Below are 16,887 nucleotides of genomic sequence, written 5' to 3'. Positions count from 1 at the left end.
ACTCTATTATAAGAAATTTTAAAAGAAGAGACAGGAAATGTTTGTGCATATTGTTCATTTAAAGAAAAAAAAACCCAAAGTGCTGCGGAAGATAACAAAAATTATGCATAAGTAGAGGTCCATGCTAAGTTTCAACAAGGCTCTAGCCTGTTGTTTTCATTTATATTTAAAATACAAAGACATTTAAATGAAATTAGCATTTATATAGAGAGTTCTTAAATTAATGGAACATTTAAGAAATACCCAGCATATAAAATGACATCCTTTAAACTGCTAAAATACCTGGATAATATGTCAGCGTGTGTAGCTTTCACATCAGGGCTAATTCATCTGCCTGTCTGGGCAATAGTGTTTACCCTATACAATTTTTATCTGCTAAAGATTCTATTGCTACATGAGATTCCCAGGAACATAAAACAAGCAGCAGTGAAGGCCCTTTGTCTCCTTTCTTGAATTAAACTTAAACATTGCCCATATCTTGTGAGGCATTAGCTTCCCTCAGGCTGGAAGGAGAGCTGTAGCTCACTGCCACACCAGAAATGTTCTCCTGTGACCAGGCTCACCCCCAGATTGGGGTGACCCCGGGAGGTGGAAAAGTCTCTCCTCCAGCCCAGACATTCAAAGAAAGACTCAGCAGTCTTCAGCCATCCTGTCTCAAGGTAGTTTATTGTATGTTATCTAAAAGATTTTCTTCCTGAACTGCTGTGGTTCTTTCAGCAGGTCAGACAGAGGCACACACACACTCTGACACTGTCTCTGACACCCTCTGACTGCCCAGGGGGCTGGTGCCATCTTTTATATCACACATTACGTGTTAAATGTTTATGGTTTTTCCCCAATGCCTATCACCTATGTTGAACAGTGACTTTCTGCTCTAAACCAATCTGTGAGTGCCAACATCACCAAGTACATGGAGGATAGGAAGGAGAAAGAAGGAGGACAGGGCACGCCCAAATCCCTCCATCTTAGAACCTCTGACCCCCATGTGCAAAACTCAGACCCCTCTGTACAAGGCCTAAAACCCCCCTGTACAGCACTCAAAAATCCTTCCTTTCACTTTGTGACTTCTTCTATTAAAATATCTAAACTTTTGTGATTTCTTGTTCTTCCTGCAAAGTTGGTGAATTGTTCCATGGATCAGATTCAAAGCCACAGGGGTTTCTGGCTGCCTGCCAGGGTCTCAGAGGCTTCTGCCCTGGGCCTGGAACATCCAAGAGTGTCTGAGGGACACCTTGGGTTCCAACACTCCTGGTTCTGGCGTTTGTAGCAATGGAGAGGAAGTTTTAGCCACTGGTGCAGTCACACCTTTGTCTAGGTAACTCTCCCTGACATTTGAAGAGTCCTGCTGCCAGCACAAATGCTTTGAAAAGCAGCGTAGACACCAACCCTAACTGCAAACCTTCCTGAAGGTGTGGTCATGAACCACTGGGAAACACACCTTCCAGCTATCTCTGTCAGGATCTGGCCTGGGTGTTTCTGACCCCAGCCAGCAGCATCCTCTGTGTCTCCTGGTACAGACACACTCAGGGCCAGGCCTGATGAAAAGACCTGAAAGCCACGGCTTGGCAGCACCTCGAGCTGCAGAGGACGTGGCTCATTCAATCACTGTGAACGCAGGGCGCAGGAACTTCACACAGAGTTCAAGTTTACCCACACTTCATTTCTTATTTTCAGAGTATCTGAGGAATGATGGCAGAGTTTATCGTGCACAATATCACTGCATTAGTGAATCTGCCACAGTCTGTGGGTATTGGAGTTAGACCTAAAACAAGTTTACTGGGCAAAACACAACAATTTGAATCAGCAACGCTGAGTGCCAGTGGTGACGCTACCTAAAGACCCAAATTTGAAATGCAAAGGACAAGCAGGGAACTGGAGAGGTTCTCTTCTCTCAAATCTGTTACAATCTTGGATTCCATTTCCTGGGAAACTATTAGTAAGATATGAACTTACTGAGAAATTGTAATTGTTTTTTTCCCATACCACAATTTAATACACTTTATCAGATAATTAAAATTGCAAAGCTGCAGGGTAAATGTTCTGAAGGGTCTTTGGCTGGCTGGCTGACTGCAAAAGAAAACACAGAGGCCATGATTTAGAATTAAGACAGAATGGCTGAACATGGCAATACATCCTGACTTCTTTAAGAGGGTTATCTATAAATATTAGATATATGCCAATACATTTTAACTACTTTATCTTCATTGTGCATATTTAACTCCTTGACAATTATGCAATATAACTCAGAACATTTGGAATGATGTCTCTGCTGAAATAAAAAACAAGAAACCTTTTATCTATTGCTAAGTACTATCCAAGAACATTTCATGGGCTCCAGTGAAGATGTAACTAGGCTATATCTAAGGTAATGGAATAAGCTGTCCTCCAGCTTTGTTTATTAGGAAATACATCATTATTAAATCTTAATCCATTCCATAAGAAAATAAGCAAAGGATGAATAAATGTAGCAAGATGAATAACCATATTAGAAGAAGATCTAAGAATATCTTTATTTCAAAATTTGATTAGAGGTATGACAGACTGTGCCACATAGCAAAAAAAAAGGTCTGTGCCATTTATCAAGGTATCTAAAATTTGATAAAATGCAGAAGGATCGTTTCATAAACACATTTAAGTGAATATGATACAATAAATTGAGCCTATGGACATGTGCTGAATAATTATTTATGATAGCAGTAAAATAGGATGGTGGCATTTATTATGTCAGGTTTTTCTGCATGTCAGGTAACAGGTTTTTTTTTCCTTTCTAATTACGATTCAGTGCTACATCTTTATTTTTTGTTTTTCTACTGCATATATGCACTGAACCTATACTGTATGAAAAAAACCAACATTTTAAAAATGCCTCAACAAAATTAAAAACTTAATACCACACTGCAAATCTAGAGCCTGAGAAAACATCTGTCTACATCAGAGAATAAAAATTGACCTAGTACCTCCAAGATCTACTAAAATATCTCATTAACATTACATTTCTATTAGATAAGAGTAATGCTCCCTGATTTCTCATCTCTTCCTGCTGTGAGTGGAGAAAGTTATAAAAATGCCAAAGAAACAAAAGGACACTGATTCGAATTTTATGGCCAATAAACCTTTCTCAGAGGGACTAAACAGAATTCATCAATGCAGAGATTTTGCAGTGAACAAGTTCCATCCAGAACACTTTGGTGCATATTGTTAGTGTGCATTCAATAAAATCTGGACTTCTAGGGACAATCTTCAGCCCCATCCTCTTGCAAATCTTATTTGCAGCCACTCCTCTCTACAGAGATCCCTCGTGACAGTGTAATATGAAAGAGGATTTCAGTACATGGGGAACAGCTTATTAATTTTATACAGCTCTTGAGCTATTTTGAAACTTACCCTGGAGAGTACTGTCAGCAGTAGAGTGATTATTTCCTCAGCTTTCTTGTCTTTTTCTATTCAATCCATCTGCTTAGCACAATGGACTCATAACCTCTGACTGAAATTTCTAGTTTCCACCATAATACAAATATTAAAAACTGTAACATCCACTAAGATAAGAAATAAAAAACACGTTACATGACATATTATAAAAAAAAAAGAAAAAAGAAAAAAAGAAGGAAAATTATTAAAGAAAGCTACTGCTGACCTTCTTTCTGTGATTCCTGGTTCTTCATATCTGTGGGTATTGCACATGGCAAATCAGTCTCACTGCAATCTAGAGAGCCTTGCCCCAGTCATTGTCACAAAAAATGGCCTGTGAAATCATTCTGATGAACTGCTAATTATGCTAACAGTCCTACAGTAAATGAAAGCAACTAATCCTTTTTAACAAAGCTGTCTTCATTGAATTAAATCCTCACCTCATTCACATTCACTCATGGAATGGAGAGAAAATACTTTCCCTACTGATGCCAACATTGAAACGTCCAGAGCAATTACATGGAGAGGGAACATTTAAATGGCAAACAGTATCTGTAAAACAAAATGACACGAGGTGAAGCCACCAGTTCAAATCTCGACACAATGCATTATGACTGCCCTTCTCACTTAATAGACATCAGATACCATGAGCAACAGGAATTACAAGACAAGCAGAGAACAATATTTAAAGGACCTGCCCCTCTTATGGACACAAAAAATGTAAGCAATGATGGGGAGTTTGGAAAGATTTGACTTACACCAAAAAGACAGGCAAAGCTCATCTGTGATGGCATGAGAGGTCAGAGTTTGGTGTGCTGGCACACACAAAGATCCATATTTTAGCCCTTTTCTACATCTAAAATAATTACAGTAGCTCCATAAAAATCAAAATCAAACCACATAACTGTGGAGTTACTCTGTGAGGAGGGGGTGAGGGAAACAGAAATTTTCAGAGGGAGAAAATATGCCTGTTTATCTTAAACAAAGGTATGCTGTCTGCTCAACTCACTTTGCTTTTCTTCCTGCCCTCTCCCATGTCTTTATATACCCCTTTTTCAGGTTTTTTTTTGCCCTACATGTCAGTTCTGTGAATTTCACAGTGTGACCTACACAGCAAAAGAAGGAAGAGTGGTATTTGTTCAGTAATCATTTAAATGCTCCGGGATCTTGGCACTGGCACATCACAATGGAATGAAACAGCAGCACAGAACTCAAGTCTTTAATTCCTTTTCCCATCCCAGGCTGCTGTGTGACTTATGGAGAGATGCTTTCCACATTTAGGTAGGCAAAGCTGTGTGCATTCCTGGGAAAACCACAGGGCTGTTTATGAGCAAGCAAAGGCAGAGCAGAATAATCCCCAAGCTTTGCCGTGCTGGCTTTGGTTTGACAGGCAGCAGTGGGAAGGGCCCTGCCCAAGGAATGGCTCCCAGAGGGATGACTGAAGCCTGGCATAGGCTGAGCCAGCATGGGATCTGCTCTGAGCTGTGCCACTGGGGAACGGGGTGTTCCACACCCTGGCCGTGCCCCAGCCACGGCTCTTGCAGCACGGGCAGGTGCTCAAGGGACACAGAGGGAATTTTCAGGTGGCCAGGCTGGCCAGTGTGTGATTCCTTGGAGTCATTCAGGAGGAGATGAATGCAAAGCTGACTCAGTGTCTCTGTGAAACAGGAGTAACCATTCCAGACAAAGCGCTGGAGAGACACCAGTGCATGTGCAGGACAAGGGTTAATGCATGTGCTACTTTTCCACATGACAAAAACAGAGTTTTTAGCAACATTGAACTCATTTACACTGAGTCTCATTTAGCCATAATGACTGCTCATTTTCTCCCTCTGATCTTCCTTTGTCTCCAAACTATACTTTGTCAATTAACTGATCCCTACAGAAGACAAAAGTACCACCACACACGTACGCACATGTAAATTTATTCCTAGATTACATATTTTTTTAAATTTTTCTTCTATTTCAATTAATTACATTTGGAAAATGGAAATAAGGAAGAGTGTGATTATCAAATAGCCAGCTGAGCTCAAGTTAATGACTTGAAACAAAAAAACAAAAATATTTTTGCAAAATACCAACCTATTTATTTACTCACACCACTGTTGCTATGACCAGCTTAGGATAAGTCTTTCTCACATCTCCAGCTGTAACCTTGTACTGAAACACTGACATTCATCCCTATCTCAAATGCCAGCAAAACCAATATGGGATACACTGATTTCACTGAAACCACCTTTCCAAAGCCTGTAAGTTCCCTGGCATGGAAATGTTATCCTACAGGAACAAATAGGATCTCAGGAATCTTCAGGTAAGTCACTTGTGATTTATATCAGCATCAATAGCTGCCTATATCAAAATGTAGAAGATATATTGCATGCTTTTCCCAGTTTAATTATTTACCTTTACTGACCTCAGGCTCTTTGAAGCTAAGCTTCTGCATGCTTATGTGGGAGCTGAACTTTCATTTAGATAATCATACAACTGCCAAAACCACTGCCAGCTGCTACTGAAATTTAAATGTCTGGGTTAGGCATTTATGGGCCACTGTCTTTCTCAGCAGACCAATATCTCCTCTTATCTGCATGCTTAACTGCAGTTTTGCAATGTTTTGCACAGTAAGAAAATCAAACATCTCAAAATGAGATGTTTGTTTTTGCTGTTGTTGCTGTAAAATAATGTTGCTACTATTCTTTCTTCACCAAGTTCTCCCTCTAAATGCCATACAGTGGATTTTGCTACACTCATGTCAGACAACAGCTAAAGCTGTCAAATTGTGCTGAGTGGTAAAAAGAAGCTTCAAGAGCTAATGTGAGAAAATGCTACAAAAGTTAAAAACCATCATTACGAAATTAGTTCTGGCTTCAATCTTAGTGTATGACTGAGTTCCTATTAGAAGTCAGCAGAGGCAAAATGATCATTTGGCCCATGTACCCTCATACATAACACCTTCTAGCCAACAATTTCTGCCACCATATTGCAGGTTTCTAATGTAAGACTTGAAAAATAAAGTCTTCTAATTAATGAGGTATAATGGGAGCAATCACACTCGCCCAAATTCAGTAAAATTTCCAAGAAACAAAAAGTTGCTTGGAAAAACTTTCAAGCAATAAAATAACTTTACCCTCACCTTCGCTCGCCCATGCAATGTTCTATTTAGCCTCACTTGAGATAACAGGTTATTTAGGAAGAGGACATTCACAGCAGTATTTTTTTTTTTTAGAGTAATCAACAGCAGCATTTGAGAGCTGCTCTGAATGCCAAGGTTGGGGTGCATGCCCCAGGCAGATTTAAAATCCACAGTAAGACAAACTGCAAACACAACCCAGCCTGAGACGAGGATGGGAGGAAAGATGGGGCTTGGATGAGAGCCACAGAATGTTCTGACCAACTGGGACACCAGGATTTTAGGACACATCCATTTAGACACAGCCAAAGGGGCTAATCTCACATCTGTTGTTTTGTCACAACTTCTAAACTCCTCTCTGTGGGCACTGACTATCCAAACCCAAAATAACGGCATGATTCAATTCATGCTCATATGTTTTCCATAAATATGGCAATTCATTATATTCACTGAAAGCTCCCTCATAATTCTTGTCATCTGAAGTAAAGTGAGCACATCCACTAACTGCATCAAAAATTTCAAAAGAACACATGTTTGCATTATTATTTGCAATATTTTGTTCACAGTTTAGGCAGCATTGTTCTAGGGAGGGGAACCAGGGCAGAAGGGCTGTGCACTTGAGACACATCGTGTCTGACAGAGGCAAAACAAATCAGGTCATGAAGTGCAAATTTTGGGCTTGACCTCAATAAAATCAAATATTGGCTCAACGATTAGAAACAGTGCCTTTTGCAGCACTCAGTTCCTTCATCTCCACTGGTCAGTCAGGAATTTGTCCCCATCTCCTCTCCACTTACTTCACAGGGCTCTAGAGCTGCTGTCACAGAAACACAACCAACACCAGTGATTCAAAAATGCAAACGTGGATTAAGACTATATCTGGTTCTTCTTCAAGGTAGACAAACTTTCTCATGTTTTTTGAAATTTCTCCAAGTCTAGTCATCTGCTGTTCCTCTTTATTTTACAAATGCAGATGAGCTGAATTAATTAAGTAAATTAGAGAAGCCCTAACTTGGTTGCAGATATACAGGGATAAAAGAACACATTTAGAAAGCAGTCAACTTGCTTTAGAAGCTTCTTGGCATTTTTTTGCATGTACAGCTGCAGTAAAAGAGAGCTAAAGAACGAGTGAACACTTCAAACATTTTGGAGTAGTTGTGCAAGGGCATCCCCTGCTAAGGCCCTTGAACACCAGAAGGATCTGAGCAAATCTTCTGTTGCTGAGCCTCTGTTTCTCCATGTTTGAGCAGCAAGCTCTTCAGGACATACCTAGCTATGGATCCTTGTGCCACTTACAGTTCAAATACGTGGAACAAACAACAAAAATAAAAAGACTATGCACATTGCTCACCCCTCCAGGTAAACCTTGCCTCATCTCCAGCCTTGTCCAGACTTCTGGGATTCAGGATCCCAGATGCCATGTACTTATTTATCTGGGCCTCTGTCAACCAAGCCCCAGGAAAAAAAATCTTTTTGATTCTTAGGCCACCTACAGTTCATGAGCCTGTCATACCCTTAATCTGGGCTGTTTTGGTGGATTTGACCATTTCAGTGCTTTCAGAAATCCAGAATTATTTTTCTAAAGTGATTCAACGGTCATGGGTCAGAGATGATGACTGCTTCAAAGCATGGCACCCTCCCTGCCAACTCATCCCAGTCCTAAGGAGTGACATCCAGCAACCCTTTTTCTTCCCTCCTCCTTTCCCACTTTATTTCACTGGCTCATTTGTTCAGTCAGTTAAGGGGGAAAGGAATAATTAATTCTATTGTGCTGACCAGTTGCATCAGTGGTTAGTGACTATTGTCACTGAGTAGTTCCTTAACATTTTCAACTCTCAGACAAACTCTCTCTTTTTTAACTCACCACTGTGGATTATTTTCTCATTATCACAGAACAACTATGATATGTAAGAGTATGCATGTGCCCTGTGCACAAATGCATATAAAGTCATGAGAAAGAGGCAGGGAAGACCCTTCCAGACATCCATGTAGCTATTCAGAAGGAAAAATAATATCTAAATGATGGTAAGTACATGGCCCCTCTATGTTGCTTTTAATTGTATAGAACACTGTTTTTATATATAATAAATTTTCTTTCATTAAATTAGGCTATTCCATTCTCTTCATAATCACAGCTACATTCACAAGTCAGTTTATTATCACAGCAAGATCTATCAGCTCTGCCTACACTGTATTTACAAACTAGAAAGGAAGTTGCTAGCTTAGAAAAATGCATTACAGATACTGTGATAGACAAGAGGACATCAAACTTAATCACAGAGAGATAAATTAACTGACTCTGGGGAAAGACAAGAAAGAGGTCAGCAATGTCATCTTGATTGCTCAGAAAGGTTAAGGACTGCTGTAAACTTTGACCAAGGAGAGACAAAAGATAAACTTCAGTGGGCTAAACTAAGTGATCCATTGAAATCCCAATAATCAAGCCTGGTTTACCATGGGAATGACCATCTGGGTGAGAAAGGGGAGGAAACATTAGGAATGCAGAATTGGTTGTGCTTAAATCACACTGGGCATAGTAGCTTTGTCTACAGAGTTCTCCCTTGGAGTAAAATGAAGAGACAGAAGGAAATTTCCCTTAAAGCCAAGTCAACTTTTCACTATCAGAAAAAAAATCCATCTTTGAAAATTAGAAACAGCGGGAAGTACACTGCATTGAATGCTAAATTAATTTCTTCTGATAACTTATTTCAAACAGTATTTGATTAAAAGACAATAGACATGCTTTAAATCTAAAAAACATGGTTACCACAGGCTGAGGCAAAAGTGGTGTTGCTGATAAGTGACAACAGCATTGTTATTTATTTAGCTCTTGCAAAGGCACCCCAGTCAATCAATAGCTATGCATGTACCAAGGCAGTGGGACTCGTATAAAGATGCTTATCAGAAATCCATGGGCAACATTCCACTTTTGATTACAGTGCTGCAGACTGTCCCCAGTCCTGCTGAAGACTGTGTGCCTCCTTGACAAGGCATACTGACAGAAATAATAATATAGAAACCCCACTTGCTAATATGCATATCCAACTGCACAGCCAATTAACCACTATGCTGACTGAAATTGCTTTGTTATTCACTCCATTCCAACTGATGTTAATACTTTGGCAGCTGATGGGGATAATAACTGATGGAGCATATTGGAAATTTTGAAAGGGGATATAAAATTTGAATAATTTAAGGACGTTGAGAAAGCTACTATGCTTTACAGTCTTCAAACCTGGAAATGTCTAAATGTTTTGTGTAAGAAGTACTCAGAGCAGGAGAACCAGTATGTATTGGAAAATCTGTGAATGGAAAGGAGGCATTTAAAAAGATTGTGATATACAAACAGGTTTGAAATAACATTAAAAAAGGCAATTATAAGACGAAAATGAGACTTTCTCACCTCTACCTCTAACATCACACTGAGTAACAATGCTTGAACATCTGGAAACATGTACATTTGATGTTTTAATTAAAATATAACTCTTTTCTGCAACATAAGCACATTGTAAACAAAAATTGTCATTTCATTTACCCTAATCCCTTAAACTATTTGGTTTGTTATCTTTAAAAAGATAACAAGTTATTTTGTTATACCAAAATAACAATTCCAGTATATTAAAAAATAATAAAAGGCCATAAAATTATTTTTACCTACACTAATAAGTCGAGGGTTTCTTACAAAAATAAAATGTTTTCTATAGATCATAGGGACATCTTTCCAAGATGTCTGGATCATATATTTCACAATGGTGGTATGAATTATTTCACTGCCATGCTGCAGTTCTAGTCCTGCAGTTCTTATTTGGTGAAAACTCCTGTGGGGTTGAACAGGCATCTTCCCTGAGCAAGAGCTGCCTGACCAGGCTGCTTTGTACTCCAGTACCAGTGACTGCTGCAGAAGTCTCTCCAAATGAACATCATCTGGGTTACTCCAGTGCACACGAGCTCTGCCAACAGTGGTGAAGCAGAGCCTGGAAGAAGCTGGCCTAGCTCAGGAGTGGGAGATCAGTGTGTGTGTCCCTGCTGCCACATCATGCTCTGGATGGAAAACACTGGAGGAGTGGATGTGCTGTGGTAGCACACCATCCTCAGCTCTCAGCTCCTAAACTTGCCAACTTTTATTCCTCAAAACTCTCATCTTCCACAAACCCGTTCTTCCTGCTCAGGAACTTGGCTGCTGAAGCTCAACCTCCTAAATCCCTCTACTGTTCCACCACAAAGGTCCCTGGCACCAACCCAAGCTGCCACTTTCTTAAGACCTGCTCCCAGATCTCCATTCTGTTTACTTCAGCCTGTCTCTGCCCCTCCTAAACCACTGGCCCACACGCTGGTCCTGAGCCTCATTGAGTCAAAACTCTTCTGGCATCAGGTCCTTAAGTGCACAACCCCTACAACACACAGAACTCAGCTCTTTCTGTTCTGCCTGTGAGCATGTGGGCTCTATTCCCTCCCCAGTTTTTGCCTTTTCTTTCCAAGCACATGCACATACCAACACGCAGATTTCATTATTCACCTCCTGGCTCCTATTCCCACAAATTAAAAAAAAAAAAAAAAAAAAAAAAACCAAACCAGAATCAGTTTGTATTTAGCCTCAACAAGATCCTGAGAGCTCAGAAAGCAATCAGAAGTGGACACACTGTACTTGCCATTTGGTAACTGAATTGGGGAGCCATAAAAGAGTAGACAGTAAAGAAGTGTTTGCAGGAAGACAGGAGTGAATGAGGATGATGACAACCATTCATATGGCTACACTTGTAACATATTCAACATGCAATTTTCCCTTCACACACGATCCATCATGTCCCTGGATTCTTAAAGAAACAGCCTGTCTTCATTTAAAGTTATCGAGGAAGTTGCAGCCTCTTTCCTTTTTTATGGGTTTTGCCATGGGCCATCTCTGCTTTTGCAATCTGGAGTATGAACTGTTCTATCTACTCAAAAAAAAACCCCAAAAAACCAGACTTCATGGTAGATATAGCTATAAAAAAAAGCAATAGTCACCTTCTTAAATGTATCAAGAAGGACATAAATCATCAAATAAACCACATGCTACAAGAGACCACTGGTGAGGGCTGAGAAGTGCATGATTTCTATTTATGAACATTAGTCTTTCTTTTACTTCTCAGGACTTCTTTTTACATTGTTAATGTCATGATCCACACAGAATTATTTTCTTATTCATTCCTGTGGTTAGACTTTCAGATCTTTCACCCATCTTTCACCTGAGTTTAATGAGAGTCAGAAAGCAAAACTGAAAAATCATTTGGTCAGGCTTGAAAGATGTTTAATTTTGACTTTTAGTGTATTAAAAGACTGTGTGCTGAACTCCTTTTTGTCTAATATGGAGAGCTAATTGCTTGGTTGGGATTCTGTTTATGTCTTTGTGAGGCACAATACTGTCCACTAAAACCACATGAGATCACACTACTAAGCAAAATCCCAGCAAAATTACCTGATGAGAATGTTAGCAGCAAGATTGTGGTTTGGTTTTTTTTTAATAAATGGAAGCAATTCAACCATGCTGGGCTTTTGGCTTTACTTTTACTACCAGCTGAAATTGTGTTGGCTCAAGGAAAACTGAAAGATAAAAAAATTAAACCAGAGAGGGTGGGAGTGTCAGGGCTAGCCAGTGGCAAGGGTAAAGGGGAAGGGTGTGGATGTCTGAGGACTGTGGTGACGTTTATTGAGTGCCTGAACAAAGTGATCATTTCTCCTTCCTTTCACACTTCTAATTCACCATATTAGAGAGCAACGCTTCCATTTGGGATCGACTAATTGACTTGTCCTAAAAGCTCTTTTCTACTTTTAGCAGGTGTGATGCTACAAAAAGCTGACAAAGTAACAAAAAAAAAAAAAAAAAAAAGCTCCTATGAGCTCACCATAAAACCTGCAATTTTTTATGTACACTCGTTGTAGACTAGAACAAAATACCTGCAAAACTGAGTGGAGCTAAGGTTGAGGGATACAAGCCTGAGAAGCAAATTCTCACCTGGCTAAGTCAGCAGGGGCTAGGGACACGGGAGAAGAGCAGGTAAGGAACAAGCACACACACACTCCCTTCTCCCTCACCCAGCTCCCTCTGACAGATGCTTAGAGATGCAGTGTTGGGCTCCACAGGAACTGTGTCCAACACTGCTCAGCCTGAGACAGCAATGCTTCTGCCAGGCTTACAGAAGCAAATGGGAACACCTCTCTGAAGAATTTGTAATGAAAAGAGTTAAATGCTCTGAAATGCTGTCAGAGAGCAGAATTTCTCACAAACACAGGAAAGCAAGGACACTTTGTGTTATCAAGTAAACATTCTGAAATGCCACTTTATGACAAAGAACATCCCTATTCTCATAAAACCAGCTACTTAACTTCTGGAGAGGCTCCTGGGCTTCCCTATGAAGTCCTTAAGTGGCAGCTCCACCTCTTCATATTTCATTTTCTTTAACAAGACTTATTTCTTCTGAGAAACCTGACTTTTTACATATCACCCTTTGACTGGGTCCAAGGTAGTGTTTTCAAAAACTGGCAAAAGATGTGATTTTAAAATGCTTTCTAAGGAATCGTAGCTGGTACCTCTACAATCATGTTTCTTTTCCTCTCATCCTTTTAGCCTTCCCTCAAATGAATAGCAAGCCCCTACGTGATATCCCCATATGGGCAGAAATTGAGAGAATAATGAGCATATACACACATGTGTGCACACACATACATCTTTAGCTCTCCCCTGTAGCACACACATTACAGAACATGCAGCATTCTCAATCTTGCACTGCCTCAAGTGCACTACAGGGAAGAGTGGTGGCCCGAATTCCTCAATTGTTTTGCTTTTAATTAGACCAGTCATATAAGTTTTTTAAAAAAATAACGAAATGCTTAAGAAGAGGCATTTCTGTGCACTTCGTCTTTTCTAGCAGTTATGTATCAATGGGCTGTTAGCACACGGTGGGATTTTCAGGTAAACAATGCTACCGTTTCCACCAATACCGGCATTGTTAATCGCTGGAAAAAATCCAATAATTCCTAACTACCTCGTGCCTGCAACTAGGTCATCTCGCACAGAGAAGCAGAGGTTAGGCACAAGATCTGGTTTTTACTTTGCAAAGCCTGTAAATGACATCGCATGGTCGTGCAAATGAAGCGAGGCAAGACGAGAAAATGAAGAAGAATGAAGCTGTATAATCTAATCAGAAACCAACAAGGGGGTTTCTTTATCTTCTCTTCCTCCCTCGGAGACAAAGAGAGGCTTTAAATCCTTAAAAGACAGTCTAGTGTTTCGCTTTCTTTGACAGCTTTTGGTACTGCCGAACATATGTACGCACACCTATTCTGCATCTATTGATGTGCAGGTTCTCGCAAGTCTGCGTGCAAAAAGACAGAGAACTGCACGGGGCTCTCCAAAAGGCGCTGAAGCAGCTTCCTGTCACTTCAAAAACTAACTACCGGAGCAGTGTCGTCCTTAAGCAAAATGTATTTGCACTTGGAAAGAATTTAATCTCCGTCCCTTTGCTGCCCGCTACAGTGGGCATCGCCTCCCTCCCTCGGTGTGTCAGCGCTTACCGCTCCCCCGATCCCCAGCATAACGAGCTGACCTTTGCTTCAGTTCATCGACTTTCGACCAAGGTAATGAACTGGAAGCAGCACGATCATCACCGGCGGTTTAAGCAGCGCACCGGCTCCCTCCCCTCCCGGGGTCCCCGGGCGCCCTGCCCTGCCTCCGCCGTGGGGGCGGCTTGCCCTGAGCGTGTGTCCCCGCACCGGGGCAGGGAGGGGACGGGGACGGGGCGGGGGGAACGAGGCGGGGCGCTCCCAGCCGGGGGCCGCAGCTCCGGGCGCCCTCGGGCTGGGCTCTCCAGGCGGCTCCCCCTGCGGCGGGGCAGGGAGCGGCGGGGTGCGGGAAAGCCTCCGCTCCCGCGCCCGCCCCGCGCCCGCGGACCGCGCAGCGACCCCGCGGGGCGCACGGCACCGGCACGCCGCCAGCCCCGGGGATGCCCGGCGGCCCCGGCAGCATCCCGGGACCGGCCGAGCCGCCCCTCCCCGCCCCACCGGGAGCAGCGGGACGGGCCCGGACCCCGCCCGACGGGGCCAGGCCAGCCCAGCCCAGCCCAGCCCTTCCTTCTCCGCCGTGCTCCTCATCCTCCCCCCGAGCGCCGCCGCAGCCCCGGCCCGCGGGGTCCCGCAGCCCGCGCCTGACCTGCGCGGGGCGGCGCGCCCCCGACCGCGCAGGGACCGAGCGGCACCCGAACCCACCGTGTCCGCCTCGCAAGGAAGCCGGTGACCTGTAGATAGCGATAGGCACTGAATGATGTTTGCTGCTGCCGTGGAAATGGTGAATGTGGTGAGCGCCCAAACTGGAGGCGCCCCACGCCACCCCAAGGAGGCCGCTGAGAGTGAGCGGGACTATCCAGAGCAGGGCCAAGCGGCCGCCGGCGCTGCTGCTGCCGCTGCTGGCGGGTCCCGGCTCCGGGCTGCCCCTAAGGAGCCCCCCCATCCTCCGGTGCGCGGCGAGCCGGCCCGCGGCGTCCTCGGGAGGAGCAGCAGCCACAGCAACGGAGGCAAACTTTGGGCAGAGGCGCTCGCACACTCGCACACGGCGCTGGCTGCAGCTCACGGCACCAGGCGAGCCATCTCTTCCCTTTGGGAAAGCCTATAAGGATCCTTTTCTCCAGGTCTTCTTCTACCCAAAACAATCCGAGACATAGTCAGAGAATCCAGGCAGTTCAGAGCCTTCGCAAAGAGGTGGAAGCGGGGAAAAGCCCCGTGCCCAAACAATCGTTAGTTTCAGCTTTCCCGGGGCTGGTGCTCATTAACAATACTCCACAGTTGCAAGGGCTACGAGAATGCCAAGCATTCCCCCATCCTCAGTAATCCACAGTGTAGCCAATCATGCCACATTTCTGCTAAGAAAGAGAAAAGGGGATGCCACTCCATCAGCCAGCGCTGGGAAAGCAGAGAAAAATCAAACTGCTGCTCTTCCCTCCATTCATCTCCAAACTGGTGAGCCCTCACCGAGCGAGCTCTCTCCCGGCGCGCACACACACTCACACTCGCGAACACACGCTCGCACACTCGCACACGCCGCCAGGCAATAATCAGGCTGCTCCGGCAATCTCAGTGGTCTGGCTATTGACAGTAATACCCGAGGATGTTTTCAGGGAGAATAGTGCACCCTTATGAAAGGAGCTGGGGAAAAAAAAAAAAAAAAAAAAAAAAAAAAAAAGAAAATAAAAATAAGCATGCTTGCGAGGAGCAGGGCTATGCAAATCTGCAGTCTCCGAACAGCAAATCGCTGAGGCTTGGATGCAATGCAGAGGACGAGCCTATGTTAAAGAGGGAGGCTGAGTTCAGCTCCCACACAGTCGCGCTGCCTCTCCTCAGCCTTTCGGGAGCCGCGCACTTCCAGAACGCGGCTCGGGCGGTGTGGAGGGGACACACACACTCACACTCACACACACACGCACTCTTACACGCCTCTCCTCCCCACCCGCGCCGCGGAGTCAGCAGCACGGCAGGAGCACTTCCCCTCCTCCGATAGTTCAGAGATACCAGTGTCTTGAAAACCCACTTTCATTTTTAAAAGAACGATTTCGGGGTCTTTTAACTGGCCTAAACTTCGCCCATCAGACGTTTCCCTCCGTCTATTCGGGCACCGGCTGTGATTATCCGGTAATTACACACACGGCGCCGAACAAAGAGTTACGGGGATTTTTTTTCCGGCACTACTCAACTACCGCACCTCGGCCGCCCACCGCAGCCGCAAGCTGGGCTGAAAAAAATCCTTTCTGGGCTGAGCCCCCCTCGTTCCCCCGCAGCTGCAGGGCGGCGCCGGCAGCTCCCGCATCGCCGCCCGGCTGCGGGGCCCCACGCCGACCCCCAAAACTGGGCGGAGGGCTGCCCTACACCACCACCACCACCGCCATCCCCGCACAGACACACACACACACACAGAGCTGAGGGCGCCAGGGGAGCCGATGTCGCGTCTAAAAGCCGAGGGTGGTTATTCTAAGGGCTAGCCTATCGCCCCGCGGCGGGTCCTGCGCCCCCCGGAGCCGGGCGCGGAGGCGCAGCCCCTGCAGTACCGCACCTGGGCACGGCAGGGTGTGCGAGCCGCACGCTCCCGGCCCTCCTCTCCTCTCCTCCCTCCCTCCCTCCCCCGCTCGCAGCCTGCCGTAGATCTTGTGCCATGCCTTCAGCAGCATGAGATCATGGGTGCGGGTAGCGGATGCGTGAAAGCGAGAGGGCGAGCGGTGGGCGTGAGAATGGCTTTTTTTTTTTTTTTTTTTTTTTTTTTTTTTTTTTTTTTTAAATACATTTCGCGTTAATTTAAACGAGAACCGCTGCAATTCGCCGAGGCGCTAATT

General features: G+C 44.0%; 1 protein-coding gene across 22 annotated transcripts in view; it reads right to left on the bottom strand.

Moving 5' to 3' along the window:
* The window catches only part of NRXN1 (neurexin 1), a 673,696-nt gene that overhangs the window by 256,279 nt on the left and 400,530 nt on the right, over positions 1-16,887 (bottom strand). For 4 of the 22 annotated variants that reach the window (XM_053937301.1, XM_053937302.1, XM_053937303.1 and 1 more), the window contains exon 1: positions 14,777-15,427. The exons of the other annotated variants lie outside the window; for them this stretch is intronic. In XM_053937301.1, coding sequence (XP_053793276.1) covers positions 14,777-15,017 — 241 coding nt within the window. In that variant the 5' untranslated portion in view covers positions 15,018-15,427. Of the gene's footprint in view, positions 1-14,776; positions 15,428-16,887 lie in introns of those variants that run through there. 22 annotated transcript variants of the gene reach the window in all.

This window comes from Vidua chalybeata, chromosome 3 (assembly GCF_026979565.1).
Source record: "Vidua chalybeata isolate OUT-0048 chromosome 3, bVidCha1 merged haplotype, whole genome shotgun sequence".
Taxonomy (NCBI): Eukaryota; Metazoa; Chordata; class Aves; order Passeriformes; family Viduidae; genus Vidua; species Vidua chalybeata.
This window is presented reverse-complemented; position numbering and strand designations above follow the sequence as displayed.